Below are 20,735 nucleotides of genomic sequence, written 5' to 3' on the forward strand. Positions count from 1 at the left end.
AACATACTGAATATATTGAATTGTAAGAAACGTTTAGTTTCTCAGAGAAAAAAGAGGTTTATTTCTGCCTTAGTTTGCAAGTGATGTAATATTCTGCATGCTTATTCCTTTGATTACAAAAGGGAAGAATTTTAGCTTTGTCCAGTGAAACCATTAAAACAGACTGCAGAACAGTGTCATTTTTCTTGGCATTGAGTTTTGCCATAGTTGTCGTGTTTACTTCATATTGACCATCTTGTTCTTAATTGTTGCTGCTTTCCCACATTCTCAGCTGAGGCGTAATATACTAAAGTGAAGTCTTTTCCCTTTATGTGTATAATAATATATATAAATATTTATACACTGAGAGAGCAAAGTTATAAACACGCTATGTATATAGTTTTGCTGCAGACTGAGTATATTTTTATACTTGAGAAGCAGGACTTGATTCTGAAGAATTTGAGAAATCCTGTAAGCAATGTCATCTTCCCGTGCAAGCTTCTTGGTCTAGAAATGCTGTTATGGGAGTGCTGGTCTGTGGGAGGAAAGATCCATCTCTGTAGTATTTTATGGAACTAAAACAATGATCTTTTACATGCCCTGTTGTTTTTTCTCCACTAAACCCAGGCTTGTGGCTTGGCCACACACCAGGCTTGACCTAGGTTTGCGTCCTTAAAGTAAAACCAAATTCTCAATGGAAGCAGGATTTTCCACTGGTTATATTTTCAACTCTTTTCTGACAGTGGAATATGATACTTAAAGCCACAGACATTAATTATTACCCATTGGAGGTCGCACTTTCAACCCATGGGACATTAATTTTCTTGATACATAGAAAATTCCAGCCTGTTAGTTTTAATTAAATATTTCAGAAGCACGTTTTCTTGTAAATGGACTACAGTTTCTTATCCTTTACCCTTGATATTTGTCTAATTCTGCATATAATTATCAGCTTATTTTGCAAGCCTCCTTCAGAGCATTTTCCTGTTTCAAAAATCCATTTAACTGTTACATATTTGTCATTCAAAAAAAAAAAGGTGTCTTTGCCAATCATCAGCCAACATTGTCAAGAAGGAGATGGGGAAAAACATCTTTCAGGTTTTCTTGGGAAGTGAAATTAAAATAATGAAAATAAGAATGATTTACCAGTCCTTTCTTGTGCCAGCGAACTGGTGTCTCTTAAGCATTCATAATTGCAGTGTGAGACCAAGCAGGAGTACCAGCAGAGCTACAGGGAGGATGGTTACTCAGATTGTGTCATATAAAGGAGATGCCAACTGAGGCACGGGAGGGAGCTTGCCACTGCCTCTAGGAACCCAAGAATATGTGGTGAGGCTGGAGGGGGAAGATACTGGTTGTTCCCTGGATCCTGGTGTAGCCCAGTCTCCTCTCCTGATGGGTGTAGCAAATGCAGCTTAGGAGCAGAGTCATGTCACCAGATTTGGATCCCATATTATCTCAAGATTTTCCCTGAAGGCCATGTGAAGGATGTGGGAATCTATGTTTTTCCATCTCAAAATGAAAAGAAAGCTTTAATTTTGTTTACAGGAGCCTCTCTGCTGGGGGTCTACCCTTCCAAAGCTGTTTTAATATGTGAAAGTGCAGTTGTGTATTGCAAAGTGATCCTGGGAGGGGAGCCAGAAGGGAATTGGGACTTTGCAATTCCTGGGGTTTTGCCGCTGCTGCAAAGCAGCCGAGCACTAAGGCAGTGTTTTCAGTTAATGCTTCCAGCCCATACCCAAAGCCTTTGAGGTCCCAGGTAGCATTCCCAATGGCTGTGTGCTTTCCTCAGCATTATGGTTTTGTCAGAAGGCTCCATCCTCTGATAGTATCTTGCTCTTCTCTAAACAATTAATAAAATGGAGACAAAAAGCCTAGAGGTTTAAAATATGTAATTATATAAGTAATTTAGAACTAGGAAAATGCTGCAGAAACCAATTACAATTATACATTTCAGTAATGACTGACTTGGCCAAATACATGTTTTGTGTGTGAATTCCATGATAGATTTCAAGATGAGTTGCTTGAGTATAGGGGAAAATTAATTCTAAATGCTGAGTACTTCCATTTTAGACATAAAATGTGGTTCGTCTACCTAGTCAACAGGAGCCTGTATTATATGGGCTGTCGCAGCTTAAATTTTGAGCAGCAGGGCAGGCAGTAACAAGTCTTTGAGGAAGAAGACTTGAATAGTTCTAAGGGATGGCTTTGAAAAGAAATGTTTTGTACCTGATCATGCTGCAAAATATATTTAATTCCTTAAATGCTATGGATTTCATGTGACTTGATTTGATTCAGGCATTTATTACAGAATTGTAAATGGGCAGCTGAGGTTAATGGGGTTTTATTTCTTTCCTGGTCTCCTCTCAGCCAGTGAGAAACTATAGATGAGACTTGTATTCTGTTCAGAACTTGTATATGTACCTGCTCAGGGCACAGACATCACTCCAAACTCAATTTGGATTGTCTGTGCCATTTTCAAAGGGAAAGTGTGTGGCTGTGGGTGCAACACTGTGCAGAGTCACCTGGAACCCTGACTCTCTGCAGTTTCCTGAGATGCTGCTGCAAGCCCTGCTGCCTCCCCCTCTTTGGGAACCACTTCTGTCTTTTGCCTCTTGAACCCCTCCAGGAAATTGCCTTCTGCTGGCCAGGGGATGGGGCATCTCTCAGCATGGGATGCTTCATGCAGCCAGGAGGGCTCGTAACCTCTTAGTTTCTGGTGGCTTTTTTTTTCCCTACTGGGGGTGGGGAATGGTTGTTTATTCACTTCTTTTAAAACAAAAAGAGTATGCCATGATGGTTTATTGTGCTTGCTCTATCCTTTTCATGAGAAAATAGACTTGTACCTTACCTATACCACAAACTGAGTGTGATCAGGAAATAAAAGTGTCTGTTGGTCCCCTACCTCCATGCTGATGTCTGGTGATACTATTGTACGCTCTCTAGTAAACTGTGGAGGTTTTGCTGTGCTGATTCCCTAAACCGATTCGTTATATTGGGAAAGAAAACTACATATGAACAAGACTTTGCTTTAAAATATTGGAAATGCGGTATCTGCAGAATATTACAGAATGTAGCAGGTTGTGACAAAGCTCTGAAATTGTGCCCCAAATTGTTGGCAGTGTTTCACATAGCGTGTCTGTGTGACGTATCACAAGTGAGCTATTTCGAGACCATTTTGTTTACAGTTCTGGTGTTGGAAAGATTCAAAAAGTACTTCCACATTGCATGTACAGGCATATGAGCAGGCACTCAATTAGACCTACCAGTCACTCCTGCTCATTTCATTGGGAAACCACCAGTGACTCAGGACTGTTTTGCAAATGCCCCAGTGTAGAATTGAAACATTTATTTCATGTTACTCTGAGGATTTTGTTTGGAGTTTTCAGCCCTTCCTCTTCCTCTAACTAAAGCTGTTTTGAGAGACTCACATCCAGAAATGTATGTGCACCCAGCAGTTGATGTTGCAAGGCCTGCTGGCAAGCAGAAGTTCTCTAGGTAGCTGTGTGGTTCTGGTGGTCAGTAGGTGATCTCTAAAAATTGTGACATTTTTCTAGATTGTTATAGAAAGTTCTGATTGATACCTGCCACAACCAGTTCACTTTTACATTAAATCATTAGCTCACCTTGAAGTGTTATCTCTTTTGTACCCCCATCTTCATATTCCCACAATGTGCTGCCCCTCAGCTGTGCCTGCCTTAGCGTTGGTTGCAGTAGTGGTATCCAAAAGGTGATCTGGGTGTAAAAAACAAACAAAAACCAAGCAAACAACCAAAACAAACTGTTTCCCAGATACAATTTCCAAGCTAGATCGAGTTCACTGTGCAGTGCTCTGGAAAGCAGAATGAGTCAATCAATGGTGTTGATTGACCCAGAGTGGACGGGGTGTGCTGAAGGGAGCAATCAAAAGAGGTGCCCAAAATAATTGAGGGAGTGTCATCTCATGAGACACAGATTTGGGCAGTGAGGTGGGTCCAAGAGGCTGCTGCCCTGACTGCTTTTCCTCCACCTCCCATCCACTTCCCCTGCTGTGCTGCTTGGAAGTTCCTGAGGCCATGCTGGAAAACGTGGCTTAAACCATGGTTTGAAAACAGCCCTTTTCTTATGGAGCAGAGCCACAGAGCTGCTTTGGTGAAGTATGTGTGAGAGGGTTTTGTAGCACTGGGCAATTTGAGCACCTCTTGAGCTGAGTTTGGTCTAACTCTGCTACTCTTCTCTTGTTTCCTCTCCAGAATTGGCCGGCTTTTTGATGGCACAGAGCCCATTGTCCTCGACAGTCTCAAGCAGCATTATTTCATTGACAGAGACGGGCAGATGTTCAGATATATCTTGAATTTCTTAAGGACGTCAAAACTCCTCATTCCTGATGATTTCAAGGTGAGATTTCAAGGGATTCGGGTGTTTTGCATGATCCTTGGTAAAGCAAGGATCTGGTGTGTAGTCAAAAGAGAGCTCTAGACAGGGAAGAGGGACTTGCAGGGTATGGTGTTTGATTTCTTGTACGTGGCAAAAGTAAGCGTGCAGTTGCTAAAGTGGTATCTTCCTTTCCTAGAGTGGCATCAGGATTAAATTTTCCCCTCCTGACTCTAGTGTAATGAAGCAACCTTGCCAGGTTTGACCTTGGGAAATTAAATATTGTAGGATACTGATGGAAACAGAAAGGATGTTACAATCTGCAACTGACTGCTCATGAGCTTGGCTGATTACTTGTCCTTTCATCCGTTTTTATGCTTCCCCTCTGATTGCAGCAGCTCCAGTTTCCACTCCCACACTGAAATTAAGAAAATTATGTGGGAATCACAGTATTGACAAAATAAACTGCATACATGGTAATATTTGAGCATTAAGTCATAGAATATTTTCTCTCTCAGACTCTTGAAGGCATACTGCAAGTCTAATTTTGGAATTTGAGAGAAGTCAGGGATGAATAGTTCCATGTTCATTATATAAACTTTAATAAAGATCCTGCTTTTTTTTCTTTTCAATAACAAATTTGTGGTAGTTCACCGTGTTACACACATTAGTCTGCAGAGGCAGAGCTTCAGACTGCATGTGATGTTTATCTGCTAGTAGGTATGTGGGTGTATATGTGGTGTCAGAGAGCTGGGGACCGTGGTTGCAATCAGAACAGATCTTTATCATTACTTAATGAACACACATCAGTGCAGCTGGCTGTGCCCCTAGTTCACTGTGGGAAATACAGCAATTGGGATTGAACAGGAGAAGTGATGGGGAAGGGTTAGGGCTGTTCACACTGGTATGCTGCCTTTTGTCCCATGTATCTGAGACAGCTTTTCAGGTGTTTGGGGCATAATAGGTGTGAGGTTGAGTTCAAGAGCCGTATTTCAGCAACCTTTGAGTCATCTGTTGTAGACACATCCTTGTTGCTCCCATGCGTGACAAGGTAGATCTCCCTGAATAATGTGGGAGTTTGGAACCAGCTGATAAGCATCATTTCCCTCTTTTGAAGTCTTAGGGCATCTTTGTGCTGCTCTTGGCACTTATCCTGGAGTTAATCAGAAATACAGAAAAAGGAAAAGCCACCTTTCATACAATATTAAGAAATTACATGTGTAGAGCATTTTAAACACATAAGTGTACTGTAGCTGTGCTGAAATTAAAAATGTAACTCCTGGCAAGTTCACACAACTATAATGTTCAAAGGGGTGTCTTCCCCAGTGGTGCTCAAAGGTGTACAAAAAAATCAGCGATTAAAATGAACAGCACTTCATATTTCTTAGAAATATATAGAGTAGGTGATGTTTTTTGTTATGCATTAAATGTAAGCAGTATTTTAAGCTTGATTTAGGTGTCCCATTCACATCAAGTATGTGGTTTATAGCTCAAATTCAGGACCATATTGATTGTTAGCAGTATTTTCTTTGTTTCTCTGTTTTACCTAATTCTCATGTATCACTTTTCTCTGTATAAATATTTCCCAAATAGTTTTATGCTCTTAAATGTAGAAAAACAAGATTATTTTTTTTAATGTTTTTTTAAATTTAAAAAATGGCAGTAGGCAGACTCCACATCATCAGTTCTAAATTACTTCTGCACTGGCTATGCCTAGAAATGCATTCTCTCTGCTCTGGCACTGAGACAATGTAGTAAACAATACTAGTGGCAAAATGGGGAGGTATTAAAAAATACTTAATTTTTAAAATGCAGTAATATGTGCAAACATTATGCAAATATCAGAATCATTTTACACTAACAACCATTGTAGGCACCCTCATTTACATTCTTATACCTGTTACAATGCCTGCTAGTGATGCTGTAAGACGCGATGGATCCTAGTGATGAATTTTCTGAATCCTGATTGAATTCTGTTCCATCTGTTCAATGAGGTCATTATTCTATGACATCACTATAGGGATAAAATATGGGGAAAAGTGAGATTTTTTTTTTGCCTGGATTTTTTTGCAGAAGGGAGTTGAGCAAGCATAGCCTCTCCCTCCCCGCAAAAGTGCTGCTATACTCAGCCTGTTTCAAGTGGCTAATGGTTATTTTTTCCTTGTTCTGTTATTTTATTACACTTCCTACACAGTAATTAGTAGCTATGTCTGAAGGGTTCCAGACCTAGAGCAGTGTTGGCCTGAATAACCATATACATTAAGTGCCACATTAGCAATGCCTCTTTCTTAATTGTGCACAGTAATGCATGTGTCTTTCAGGACTACAGTTTGTTATATGAAGAAGCAAAGTATTTCCAGCTTCAGCCCATGCTGGGAGAGATGGAAAGGTGGAAACAGGACCGGGAGAGTGGCCGCTTCACAAAGTCTTGTGAGTGCCTGGTGGTCCGAGTCGCCCCAGATCTTGGAGAGAGGATTACACTGAGTGGCGATAAGTCATTGATAGAAGAAGTGTTTCCAGAAATCGGTGATGTGATGTGTAATTCTGTCAACGCCGGCTGGAATCACGACTCGACGCACGTCATCCGATTTCCACTGAACGGATACTGTCACCTCAACTCAGTTCAGGTAGGAAGTCACATATGCATTTTTTGAAAGGGAGCCTGCTGGCCAGGTACCAGTGGGCTGACCCTCGTCCGTGTCACTGGTGAACAAAATCAGCTGGAGGCTTTAAGCTAGTTATTTGCTTCTGTGGGTCAGGATGTCTTTCTTGATTTAATTACATATATTCCCCAAATCTCTTTGCAAGCAAACTACAGTAGTGTTAAAATTTTCTGTAGTCTCAGGAAAGACCCTTTGCTTTCACTTTCAGTGGTTTTTCCTAAGTTTTTATGGCATAGTAGAGGCCTATTGGGATTGATAGGACAAGGGGTAATGATTTTAAACTACAATAGGGTAGATAAAAGGAGGAAAATTTTTACAGTGAGGGTGGTGAAACACTGGAACAGGTTGCCCTGAGAGGTGGTGGATGCCCCATCCCTGGAAGCATTCAACGTGAGGCTGGAGAGGGCTCTGAGCAACCTGATCTAGTTGAAGACGTCCCTACTTATTGCAGAGGGATGGGACTAGATGACCTTTAAAGGTCCCTTTCAACTATGATTGAATATAGCAATGTCTAAAATCAGTGTTACAAAATGATTAAGAAAAAATCTGGGAGATAAATGTAGGTAATTTCTTGGATAATTATAACAGGGTCATGTGTTTTGTCCTTTGTTGGTTAAAAATAACCAACTTCACACACCTGCCTGCACCTAGTTAGACATCCTGCATAGCCAACACTTTGCAGTGTGACCGCTTCACATCTGGAATCATCACTAGCACAATCAATGCTGTTTGGTTTGGACACACCTCCTAAACACTGCAGACTCTTGAGAGAATTCTTACAGAGAACAGGCTTGCAAGCTAAACTTGGTGTCTTTTCATCTGCCAGGTCCTCCTGTCCAGGTAGAGAATCATAGAATCATTAAGGTTGGAAAAGATCTCCAAGATCACCAAGTCCTGCTAACGCCTTAGAATTCTTCAGAATTCTAAGGCATCACAACCTTTGAACAAAACACCACCATGTCAACTAAACCATAGCACTAAGTGCCACGTTCAGTCATGCCTTGAACACTTCCAGGGATGATGACTCCACCATTTCCCTGGGTGGTCCATTCCAATGCTCAACCACCCTTTCAGTGAAGAAATTCCTCCTGATATCCAACCTGAACCCTCAGCAGCACAGCTTGAGGCTGTTTCCTCTTGTCCTGTCACTAGATGCCTGGGAGAAGAGGCCAACCCTCACCTGGCTACAACCTCCTTTCAGGTAGTTGTAGAGTGATAAGGTCACCCCTGATTCTCCTTTTCTCTAGATGAAGCAAGCTGAGCACTGGGGCATGGACTGAAGGCTGGCCAGGCACTGCACTTGTGCTAGCACTTAACATAAGTGTCTGGATAGACCTGTCTAAAACTATCGAGATAGGTCTAGACAACTCATGTTATGCTTGGACAGTTGTCTCTTACTGGTCTTTACTGTCATACTGAAACATCAAAATTGTTTTTGTCATAGTCATTAATGCAAATTTAGAACAGCCTTGGATATAGGACTACAGCAGAAAAGGGATAGGACTTTCAAGGAGGGTTATTTAGCCACGTGTCATATGATAGTTCTCAAAGGAGTTGTATCCTTCAGTGTTCTGTCATTTATTCTGATGCTTACATTTTTGTTTCACAAATAAGAATTGCCAGGCATATTTACTGATGTGAAAAACCTGAGTCAGAGTGGCAAAATATGCACAGGCTTCAAGAGAGATGATGATCCCACATTGATAATGCTGCATCTTCCATTTGGGGGGGACATAAGCATCTCCCAGTCCTAATAACAATGTGAGACAGGACAGGGACTACCAATAGACAGTCTAAGTAGAGAGTGAGGTACAGACCAAATGTTTTGTCCAGGGCTGTGCTAGTTTATAGAGTTACTTCCCCCACGTTTTTTCTCAGGACCCAAGCTCTCCCGTTCTATCTTGCTGGCTTATACTGAGATATTTGGAGGGGCAGGAGCGGGGATTTTGGCTTATGTTGCTAAAAGACAAAGATCAGGGTAAACAAAAATTGCACAGGTGTTTTGATTGGTGTTTCTGAGCCTCTTTTTCCAACCCTTCCTTTTCGATATGTCTGCTGTGCAATTAGCCATGCTCAGGTAATTTCAAAAAACATTTGCCGACCTGGAGCATTTTATGTAAAGACACGGCATGTCTTTGAAGCATTTTTAAACCACAGCTTGCTTCTGCACCTGCCATATTCCTTTGCAGCCTTCTGCTGTTCTGCTTGCTGGTGCTGTCCCAGCACCCATGCAAGCCAGTTTGACAACTGGTGAAATAGCTAGGAAAGCCTTGGGAGGCACCTGCTCCCAGCACAACCCTGGTGAGGTCCTGTTCCACTGAACAGAGGGTCCAATGTCCTGTGGGATCCAGGAGCATTAGTCTCCTCCTTGGGTTGGTGGCTGTCACAGCTGACCCTGGTGAATCCCTGGAAGAGTCTCCTTCATAGGTGAGGCAAATGAAGTCCAGGCAGCAGAATAGATGATCATAAAAGTAACAAAGAGTGTAAATAAAGGAAAGAATGTCTCAGTTACAGTAAACCAGTGTGAACATGGGTCATTAAAAAAAGGTGGAATAGTGGTGTGGAAGGAGACCATGCTCTAAGCAGCCTCCTAAGCACTGGAGCCAGTGCTGGGAGCTGAGGTCCTTGCACCATCATTTGTTGGGTGAGCTGTGTTGGGTGCATCCCCCTGCCACTCCAAGAGCCCTGCCTGACTCTTCTTTTTAAGTTGTGGATTTTGTTTTTCTTTTCTTTTATTTTTTATTTTTGCCATTGTATTTCCCACTGGAAGCAACACTCTGGCTTTGTGAAAAAGGAGGAAAGAAAGTGAATAAACAGAAGTCATTAAATAATTAAATAATTAAAGTTAAAAGGTCTCAGATTTTACCACAGGTAACTGTAACCACAAGCCTTCAGAATCGCAGTTGGTTTTTAAGTCTCTGGTAAATATCATGATAACTTTTTTGAAATTATGACCACGGTATCTACATTGTCACCATTTAGTTGAGATGTCTGCTCGCATCGGCTGTGCAGTTCTTCATTTTTCTTTTTAATTGCTCAGTGGCCATAGTTGGCAGAAATTAGTCCAATACAATTAGGCTGTGTAACCACGTTTGTTTCCTAGCTGAATCCATTTGAAAACACCAGTTATTATCATTGGACAGCAAATAATCTGTTTATTTACTTATATATTGGTGTTTGTTTCCTCTTTTTTGCAGGTACTTGAGAGGTTACAGCAAAGAGGGTTTGAGATTGTTGGCTCATGTGGAGGTGGGGTGGACTCTTCCCAATTCAGTGAATACGTACTGAGACGAGAACTCAGAAGGACATCTCGTGCACCCTCTGTCATTCGAATAAAGCAAGAGCCTCTGGACTAAAATGGACATGTTTCTTTATACAGAAAAAAAAAAAAAGAAGAAAGCAAAGAGGAAAACAAAAGGGGACATTTCATGTGCAGTTTGGACTCCAAACAAGTCCTGGAACTAAAATTGAATAAAAGACACATTTATATCAAATATAGAGACCACACCTGAATTCATATGGGAACACTTGGAATAGTAGTGATAATAATAATAACCTCAAGATATAAAAGAAAACACACACACATAAAAAATATGTATGTATATGTATGTCTGTACATATATATATGTATGTATATGTCAAGGGGTAGGAAATGCAATGAAAAAAAAGTGGTAGATGAGGTTGGTGCTGTGATGGCCATTAAGTGTCCTAGGCCCTAGCCGGGCCCACTTAACGGTGTACAAGCCATTGTCATGGGGGGGTTCATAGACTACTCTTCACCCATTTTCCATTGCCAAACAGCCATCCACTTTTTAATGTGTACACACCTTGATTCAACTTTATTTGCATATTGAGGTTTATGTCTGTCTTTTTTAGAGGTGGATGGGCAGGTGTTCAGGAGATGACCATCCATGGCATTGGAAAGCTTGTCAACTGAATTTTAAATGTAGTTTGTACAGAAGTCGCACACTTTTTGTCTGCCCTCACAGATGTGAAAGGTTAACTTTTCTTTTGAATTAGTTTTTTTGTTGTTTTTGTTTTGTGTTTTTCAAAGGGGGCCAGAATAATTAATATTTGGTAGAGATGCTCTGGTTTGAATCTGCTGCTTTCCTACAATTTTTTCAAATTTTATAATGTATTAAATACAATAAACTCCTGTTTAAAAGAACAAGGGTCTGGTTTAAACCAACAGAAGCAGAGAGGTGGGACTGCACTGCACTCCAGCGTGTGGAGGGGTGGCCACTCTGGCAAGGCAGCGGGTAGGCAGTGCTGCCTGCACATGGTGGAGTGAGTTAAAGGCAGCAGAGGCTGTTGAGGGATCTATCTGGTGTGGCACACGTGGCTGGTATTTCTTCAGCACTGTCCATTTTTTAAGTTTTGTCTCAGTTGGAAAAGAAGCTGTTGGTCAGATGTGACAAAAACGCCAGCTCAGCCCAGGGAAACCCATCAGAAAAGGATACCTGGTTCTGTAACCGTCAATGTAACAGTGACTCCTTGCATCATTCCCTCGTGATTAAGGAGTTGGCAGCTTCAACTCTCCAAGCCCTTGCCTTGCTGAGTGTTAGTCAGCCTGTTTGGTTTTAATGTTGTTAATTTCCCTCATTTCAAGGCATTGTTCTCCTGCCTAGAGAGCGACAGCCCCTTGTGTCACGCCATCAGCTGCACTGCTCTTGGTAGCAGGCAGTAGGTAAATCCATGCCCTGCATTGGATGTCCTGCGAGTTGCTTTCTTGCAGCGTCTCACTGAGGCCACCTCTGCAGCCACCTGGTTCAGGCCTGTGAGGTTTTGCAAAGGCAACATATCACGATACCACTGCACAGACCCTTCACAGGTTGATGCTTTCACCACCTGAGATGCACCAGCAATTGCCACCTTTCCTCCAAAGTATCTTTTTATGCAATATTACTGAATATGAGTGTGTATTCATCCTGGCATGGAAATTTCTATCAATGCGATGGTGCTTGCATTCCATTAATTTTGGTGACACTTTGCTATTTATTTAAGAAAAGAAAAAAAAAAGAAATTGTTAAATACATGTAACAAGGTTTTTAATATAGTCTGATAACTAAGAAAAATGTTACAATTTTTCTAGTTTTCATTAAAAGACGTTAGGGGACATCCTTAAATAACTCTGTGGCAGCACATATTGTTGGTTTTGAAATTACTGAAATGTGAAAATGGGTTAGGGAGGGGGCTCTAAAAAGTAAGGTTCATTAGCGGGTTATTAGATCTTCAATGTGATGCTGATCTGTCTATTCATAGTACTGAAACAGCTGCCTTATTGAAAATGCTTGTTTTCAATTTGCAGCAAGAAGTCCTCTTACAAAATAAACAAATGCTTGCTCTTACTGCCCACAATTTGGTTGTTAGCTTGCCTAGAAGTCAGAAAGCTAAAACCCTGGGAAATAAATATTTTTTAACAGATATTCAAACCATCTCAAGTGGTATGAAATTTGTCATGTCCGGTAAGATGCCATTCCCCAGGGGTTTGAGAGTACGTGGGTACCAGTGCAAGGCGACGTGATCTTCAGAGACTGCTGCAGAAACCCTCCCTGCACTTCCAGGTGGAGCCTCACTGTCTGGGGCCTCTGCAGTGTACCCGAGGATATGTTTACACTGTTCAGCCCAAAGGTACTTTCACATCCAGACCTGCCCTGCTAGCCACCATGTTTACGTATGGGCACATGCTCCACTGCAGACTGGAGCTGGAGGATGCAGCTCCCAAAGCCAGCAGGTTGTGCTCAGCCAGTGGTTTTGCTTGCTCAGCATGTACCTGCCCAAGTCAATGACACTGAGGATACCTCCATGCTCCTCCCAAATCCTCGGCTGGCTGGTCATCCTCCCACTGAGCCTACGTTCGTATTGATGGAGTCAAAAATCACCGTGAGCCCCTGAATGTAAGTGTCTCTGCACTGTCAGTGTGGTCTAGGAGTAAGAGGTCATGAATATTCAAAGTGATGGCTGATGAAAAATGTATGCAGGAATAAGCTGGCTGTAGATCTTTAGAGAGCAAATGAGATTAGTCCTGTTTGCAACTTAGGTTTGGAATCATGTGTTTTTAAAATGTTCTTTAGAAAAGCTGCTCAACAAATGAGCAATAATATCCAGGAAGGCAGGGCGAGTGGGGGGAACCAAGAAGGACCAGATTGTGCTCAGCTTGTCTCTGGAGGTTAATAATGTTGACATGTACAATAGTTTAAATTTATCTAATTTTTTATTAAAAAGTATGACTCCATTTTATGCAATTAGTGGTGCTGTATTTAATAACAGAGGAAGAGCGGCAGTGAGCAGTAGCTGCAAATGTTGTACTTCAGCAAGCTGGTTAAGCAGTTGCCAGGAGCACTGCTGTGGACGTGCAGAGATTGCAGATGGCATCCAATGCCCCGTCCCACAATGAGACACAGGCAAAGGAACTGGGTCTTCACCTTCTTTTTTGGTACTGTGAATATTGAATTTCTGCAATAATCATCGATGCAGGGTTTAGTTCTTCCCCTATTGCCTTCTTAATATACCAAACAGCTGCGTAATGTAAGTATGGATCCTGACATGCTTGGATGAACCTTAAAGCTGTGAGTGTCCCATTGAAGACTGAGCTAATTTCCTCTGCTCTGGAGAAAGTGAAGTCCTGCTTAGTCACGAGGTTAATCTCTCTTTCCAGAAGCAGTACTTGTAAATAGGTGCTGCTAATTTATTCTGTCTCCAGGTACTTATTGGCCAGGTAGTCTGGCCCAATGAATGTTTTTCCTCTCCATTGCCACAAGTCTGTAGAAGAAAGCTGATCATCTCAGTGCTTGACTGGCACAAGCAAGTACAGCTGAGGCATTGTTTTATGATGCCTGATAGAATCCATAATGAAAACCAATGGGGACAACTTTACCTCTGAAAGCATGAAAGTTGAGCCACCCATTCAATTATTTTTCTTTATGCTGAGCAGGCACTGATTTCAATTTGAAGAGAAGCATTTTGTTCATGAGCATAATTTTTTGCATCAACCTTTAAAAATTGACTGCTATACTAATTAACAGGGTTTTTACTGCCACTCAAAATGACTTTTCAAGTGAATTCTTCTTTAATGTTCACATTGTATGACTTGAGTAAGGAAAGGTTGGATTTTGGGGTCTGAGAAAGGAATTTTTCTTGATGGATGGTCCGTTTTTCAGAGAAATAAAAGCATTTATTTCCATCTGTCATTTCTTCACTGCAGAATTCTGTATTATGAATTATTTCTAGGGACAACTGGTATTTGTATGTCGGCATTCATGCTGCCTGAGGTTTATTTACAGTGGAAATGAAACCAAGACATCCTTAGGGCCTGTAGACCAGTTGCTTGTTCTCAGACTTCAGTTTGAGTGGTTTATTATTTCTTGAGGGTCTGGAGGGATCGCCACCACCAAAAATCAATATGTTGCATCAGGTCCCTGTGTTGGCTTTGGCTGCTACCCCATTGATCTGGTTTTTGAAGACCCCAAAACAGACTGAGCATATGGGATCCTTTATTTGAGACTTAAACTGCTAAAATCATATCCCTGCTCCCCTTACAAAAAAAAAAAAAAGATGCAGGTACGCAGTACACAAGTTCATCCTCTTGTAAGCTGAGCTAGCTCTGCTAGCTGGTAACCAGGATGCTACATCGATGCTGGAGGGAAACCCTAGTGCCAACCTGCTGAAGTATCTTCAGTTTGCGCAAGGAGGGGCTCCAGAAATGGAGGTGTCCTCTGACAGATGGGGAAAATTCCACATTTTCTTGAATCTGTGATTTTTTTTTTTACATTTGTTGACAGGACTTAATACGAGTCCTCTGCTCCTAAAATAATGAAAAGTGTATTATTTTGCAGGTGATGTCAGAGACTGTGGGCCAAATCCCATCTTCTGCCCTCTGCACTCATGGTGAACTTGCCCCACACCCAGGATAGGAGTCAAAGAGGTACAGTGTGATCATCGACTGTCAGTATCATTGCATCAACACCAATAGTATGTCATCTCTGTTACCTGTCACTTCTAAAATTACAGATTTATTCCACTTCAGGTCAGAGGAAGCATGGGTTGATCAGACTCTTCTCTCAGGCTCACTGAAGCCCTCTGTACATGAGTTCTTCTGTCTGGAGAGGCTGTTGCTGGTGTGAACAGGCTGGGGTATTTTGCTTCTTGGGGAGCATGGGGTGTTGGTGACCTTGCCCAGCCCATCGAGCCATGTCCTGTGGTCCTCAGAGCACAGCTCTGGCTTGATGGTTTGGGGAGAGATTGAGGAAGGGAAATTTGTCTCTGTGCTCTGGAGTTGGGACTGATAAATGATCTCATCTACAACCCTAAATGGTCTTCTGCCTTCTGTTATGTAGCTTGTCAGTGTTGTTATTAATTTTCCTGAGGAAAGTGCATAATGTGGGATGGCTGGCCTTGCTTCCTTGCCATTAGGATGCAGTCTAAAAGGGAGGAAGACATTGACTTCAAACAAAACTGCATGTGCTGAAGTCCCCTAAACTCATGGACTACACTCATTTTGACTTCAGTTCAAACCAGAGGGTTTAGCGAGGATCACCAGTGGATGTTTGATACTTTGTTTGATTAACCTCCAAGAAATTGCAAAAACAAAAGGCAAAACAAGCAGAGCATGGATGCTACTTTGGAAGATCTGGAGCTGTGATTTCACTAATCCCTGCTGCTTCTGAATAAATACTTCAGTTCTGAGTAAATACTTTAGTTCTGTGTGCCTCACATTAAAACCAAAAGCAGCTGTGCATTTCTTTCCCTTGCCTTCTCCAGTTCAGGAGGCTTGTTTTTCTTCTCCTCGGGTCTGTGCCTGGGCATCTCAAGAGTAATAATTTTTGCCCTAAATGCAGTGCTTGGTCTCTTCAAAGCATTGTACAAACCTTCAATTAAGCATCTCTCTACCTCTAAGGGAAGAGAGTAGCAATAAACTTACCTTGCAGCTGGGGACGCTGAAGAGGCTCGACTGTCACCCACCTGGGTGGCAAACTGCACATCTGGAGTCCCACTTAGCGGCCATGCTCTCCAAAAGCTCTCTTGAAGTATAGAAAGAGGTTGGAATCGATGAGGCACTGTGAAATATGTTTTTTTTTTTTAAAGCTGAGAGTTGCGAGCTGCTCAAGCAAATAGAAGGCATGCCTGGGATGTCTGAATAAGCTTAAAAAGTAACACTACAACCATGTTAGGCTTAATGTACCTTTTGATTTTTTTTTCTAATTCCTTCCAAAGTGGGAGAAAAATAAATAAAATAAATTTTCTCTTACCTTTAATGTTTTAAGTAAAGTCTATTGATGGTCTACGTCATCTTCTTCCTCTGGCTCAGCTCTTCAGTAGGGACTATCATTTTCTGTTTGTTTTGGTTCCTTTATACAGAACTCAGGCATTAAAATGGGAGGAGGGGAAAGCTTCAGTGCAGTTTGTGAAAGAGCTTTGTTTATTCACGTAGTGGTCACAACAAAATCCTGACACATGCCAGGATGGCAGGAATGTTTTTCAGGTGTGGTTGCTGAAATGAGGCAAGGCATGGCTGGCTCCCAGCTTCAAATGCTCCACAATAAAAATGACAACAGCAAAAAACTAGGGCTCAAACCCTCACGGATTATCTTCCTCCTTAAGCATCTGCTCCTCTTTCTCAGAGTTGTAGCCTTTAGATGAGTGGTTTAAAAGCTGTGCTATCATCTCCACTGTAACCAGTGCAGCTATTCCAGAAGAAAGCTGCTTGGCTCAGGGACAGCTGTTCTGCAGAAAAATTCTCTTCTGATGCATTATTGATAGATGTAAGTTAAAGCCATAAAGCTCGCAGCTTTATCGGGCAATATCTACTAAATCCTGGAAGCATGTAAGATAACCTAAATGTAATCTACTGCATACCAGCTCCTTCAGTGATGGATAGCACAACAAAAGCAGGACTAATGAAAAATTAATGAAAACAGTTACTTCCATAAGAAAAATGATCTGTTTTCTCCCACCTTTGTATTGATTTTAACTGGCCCTGTAATTGGAAGTGTATAATTTTTTCCTAAGGTAAAGAGGATTGAGGGTGAGGGAGAGCGAGTGTATAATTCTATTCATGTTTGTGACATGCTTTCAGGCTACAAAAACAAAGCATTTTCCTTAGGATGTTGAAGCCGCCTGTGAATGCAGACTTCAAGCATATTTTCTCAACTCAGGCAAACTGCCATGCTGGTTTGCCTGAAACCAGATATTGCATGAGCAGAGTACTTGGCATACTTTGAAGGCTAGCAAGGAAGTACAAAGAAACAATGTTTAAGAAAAACCAAATACAGTGCATGTATCTTCGTAGTTTTCACGTTTCATGCGTTCAAGTTCATTCCTGATTGATCTACCACTTTCTGAAAGGGAAAAATCCTCCATTGCTCTTTGGAGAGTGAAGGAATGTCAGGCTCTGAGGAAGGACCTTCTTTGTGAGACCAAACCCATTGCACCGCGTCGTTCATGTGCCAGCTTGGCAGAGAATTCACAGCCACATGTAGCCTCAGCCTCTTCTCACTAACACATTTAAACACAACTGTCTTTTAATAGAGCATTTCTGTCTTTTTCACCATACCACAGCAGAAATCAGTCAGATCTGTGGCTGCTGTAAACTCTATTTTAAATTATTCTTAGGTCTTTACCTGCTTACTGTTAATATATCCACTAAGCCCAAAGGGCAAAGCTGAGATAATAAAACAATCAGAATAGCATATAGTTTGTTTTGCTAGTGAAAAAAAGTGCATTTTTAAAAAGTGTTCAGGAAATGCTGCTTTCCTGTTCCCTGTTGTGTATACTATGGGTCTTTTTCTAATCTCCTCCATCAAAGACGATACAGAGCCATAGCATGATGTGGAGCAGGATGTTTCTGCACATGTTAGTTGTAAATGCCACTCTTTATCTTTGCGTTTTTTTCTAGTCTCTTTTAGTTGATATGCCTTCATTTAAAAAGCACATCTATTTTTTAACTTGAGAGATTTGGCCACATCTTTGGTTGTTGCTTATTTTCTTGCCTTTCTTATTGGCCTAATAGCAGCTGCAGTTCAAGATTAAACGCTCCTTTCAATGCATGCCTTAAAAAATTAGGGCATTTACTCATTCTCGATGTTTGGATTGGCTTTATTTTTGCCTCAGCAGCCTCTGCTGGTCCAGCCTCAGCTGGTGCTCTGCACAGCAGATGTGGTGACTGAACGTCATCGGTGACCAAAGGCCCTTTGTGATGGTGTCCTCCCCAGCTCAGGGGGCCTTTCTGTGTGAGTGAGAGCTACAAGAGCAGCACCAGTGAGGAGAAACAACCCAAAAAATTACATGGCTGTAACCCTGCAGCAGCAAGAGGGGGCTGCAACCCAGGACAACACCAATACTCACTGTAGAGGGCTGCCCATGCTGCAGGGCTGGGAGGATGCTGCTGGCAGCAAGGCATCCTGGGTGCCCAGCTCCCTGCTCCCACTGGCAAATCCTCTGGGTCCCTAGAGATCTTCAAAAGCTATCTGGACACAGTCCTGGGCAACTGGCTCAAGATGGCTCTGCTTTCACAGGGGGGAGGGACAAGATGATCTCTAGAGGTCCCTTCCAGCCTCAGCCATTCTATGTTTTCTGTCATTTCCAAGGAGACTGGACTGACTGAGATGTGAAAGGTTCCTCAAGGAGAGTGAAATGTGGCCCTACCCCCTTACTTGGTGCCATTGTCATATTATCTGGGGTTTCAATTCTGCTGTCTCCTTTGCTTTTTTTCAGTCAAGAGAAATCTTTTACATTTTTTTACAGTAGGGAGCAGAATGAGGATTCTGTCCTACTGGGAGTTGAAAGCCATCAGGTGCCAGTGCTGGGCTTGATGTAATAAAATATATTTAAAGTATTACTCATGGAAATTCTGTGAACAGTGAAGCTGCAGCTCCTAATTACATGACACTGTTGCTGAAGAACAAACAAAGAAGAGCTTCAGAAAGGTCAATGCAGTGCTCCTTAACAGCTCTCTTGTGGGGTCTCGATTTGGGAAGACATTTCAGGGGATCCTTAGCGGTCGTACAGTAGAAGTTTGGTCTTTATTTCAATGGGACACTCTCAGTACTGAAATTGTGTTTATATTTCCATACCTCGCCAAGTTAAGACACAGATGCCTAAAGAGGGGCAAGAACATGCCAGAGAAAGCCTCCCCAAATTTTGTTCTTCCTGATTTCTTTTGTTTGTTTTACTGATTGCAGGGCTAAATATTGATTTTTCAGCTCTGAAAAACTGAAGACATAGCATCCTCTTCTGCCATGTTCTCAGTATGCTTAAAAAGAAAAAAATCACTTAATGACCACATTTTTCCCCTACAAAAATGTGAGCAATTGGCACAGCAGGTTCTTAGTTCAATATGTATAATTTATTGTAAAATGTATATAATTGGTTTGGCAGGCAGCAAATGCACCAACACAAGCATAAACCTTTTTATGAATCCATATGTAATACTGGATGTTGATGGATTATTACTACAGCAAGATGTCATGTTAAATAACTGATGCAGATGTACAGTAGCAAATTAGTGGGTTTGCCATTTTCATTAAAAAAGGAGACAAACAGAAAAAAAACCTTTTCACATCTCCATTATTTATTGGAGTTAGGTTTTTTTTATACACTCACTGCTGGAGCATCTGGGTGTATTAAACAGCTGAATTCAATATCACATTAAGCTAAATTGCCCACAATGGGCAGCTGCCTCATTTCACTCATCTTAAAAGTCCAAAATGTGTTTTCTGAACCTGAGGCATTTGTCTCCTTGCCGAAGTGGTGTGTTGATTAGTATTTCACCAAAGGGAGGGGGAAGCAGTGGGGGACATGTCCCTCTGCTGCTGAGACCCTGGCCAAAACCTTCTGAGTGCAGGAGAGAGGACAGGGACAGGAGGAGAAGTCAAAACTGTGCTCCCAGCTTTGTATGCATGGACCTGGTTTAAAACCTGGCAGACAGGGAGCATTGTGTGTTGTCACTGAGCTGCTTCGCAGTTGTGGGGCTGGGTTTATGGGGAGAGCCGCCCTCCTGGGTTAGCTCAGAAATTCCTATGTCCTCTGGCTCCCAACTATCTATGTGTCACGTAGGGGTGTAGAGGCAGCACAGGCTGCAGCTCTCTGGCTGCCTACTCAGGCCAGGGGTACCCTCCAGTGTTGGATCGTGGGCTGGGAGCAGCAGGGTGGTGCAAAGAGGGGTGTACGTGTGTGTGTCAGTGCAGGATGATGTGCTGGAGAAGCCACCTGGGTCTGCCTTGCTCACCATGCAGCATACCCCTCCCCTGGGCTCTTCAGTCCTGCAGGAAGCCCTAAAGCCCCTCAGGAAAAACAGGGTCTCCTGCAGCACCTGTCCAAGCTTGGTCCCTGGGGCATGTCCAGCAAGGTGGCCAAGACAAGGGGACCCCCCCTCCATTCCTTCCCTGCCCCATTACCCCTACATCTTTTTCCATAGAGACCACAAACAGCTCAGACATTTTCCGGCCTCTCTGGAGGTGTCCGTACTCCTCAGAGGTGTCTCTTCCTACTATGAGGCTCAGACCCTGATGTCAAAGCCCCTCAGTCCGTCCCACACCCAGCACCACCTGTGTTTCACACAGATGTTCCTTCACTTGTGTCCTCCTTTTACATCTTTTTTTGGCCTCTCATCCCCAAGTAGATTTTCCCATTCATTTCCCACCTTTTATATCTTCCTCCTCCCTTAGCCCATTTTTCATCATCTCTTTCCAGTCGTCTGTTTTCTTTCTTCTCCTATAATCCTGTACATTTGGATAATTTTCA

General features: G+C 42.2%; 1 protein-coding gene across 5 annotated transcripts in view; it reads left to right on the forward strand.

The window, feature by feature from the left end:
* KCTD1 (potassium channel tetramerization domain containing 1) overlaps positions 1–11,163 on the forward strand; it is a 101,412-nt gene extending 90,249 nt beyond the window's left edge. For all 5 annotated transcript variants that reach the window (XM_027674906.1, XM_027674887.1, XM_027674868.1 and 2 more), the window contains 3 exons: positions 4,212–4,356; positions 6,654–6,959; positions 10,193–11,163. In XM_027674906.1, coding sequence (XP_027530707.1) covers positions 4,212–4,356; positions 6,654–6,959; positions 10,193–10,351 — 610 coding nt within the window. In that variant the 3' untranslated portion in view covers positions 10,352–11,163. The remainder of the gene's footprint in view (positions 1–4,211; positions 4,357–6,653; positions 6,960–10,192) is intronic.
* Positions 11,164–20,735: the final 9,572 nt, after the last annotated feature.

Source organism: Neopelma chrysocephalum, unplaced genomic scaffold (assembly GCF_003984885.1).
Source record: "Neopelma chrysocephalum unplaced genomic scaffold, ASM398488v2 Primary Assembly neopelma1_22, whole genome shotgun sequence".
Lineage (NCBI taxonomy): Eukaryota > Metazoa > Chordata > Aves > Passeriformes > Pipridae > Neopelma > Neopelma chrysocephalum.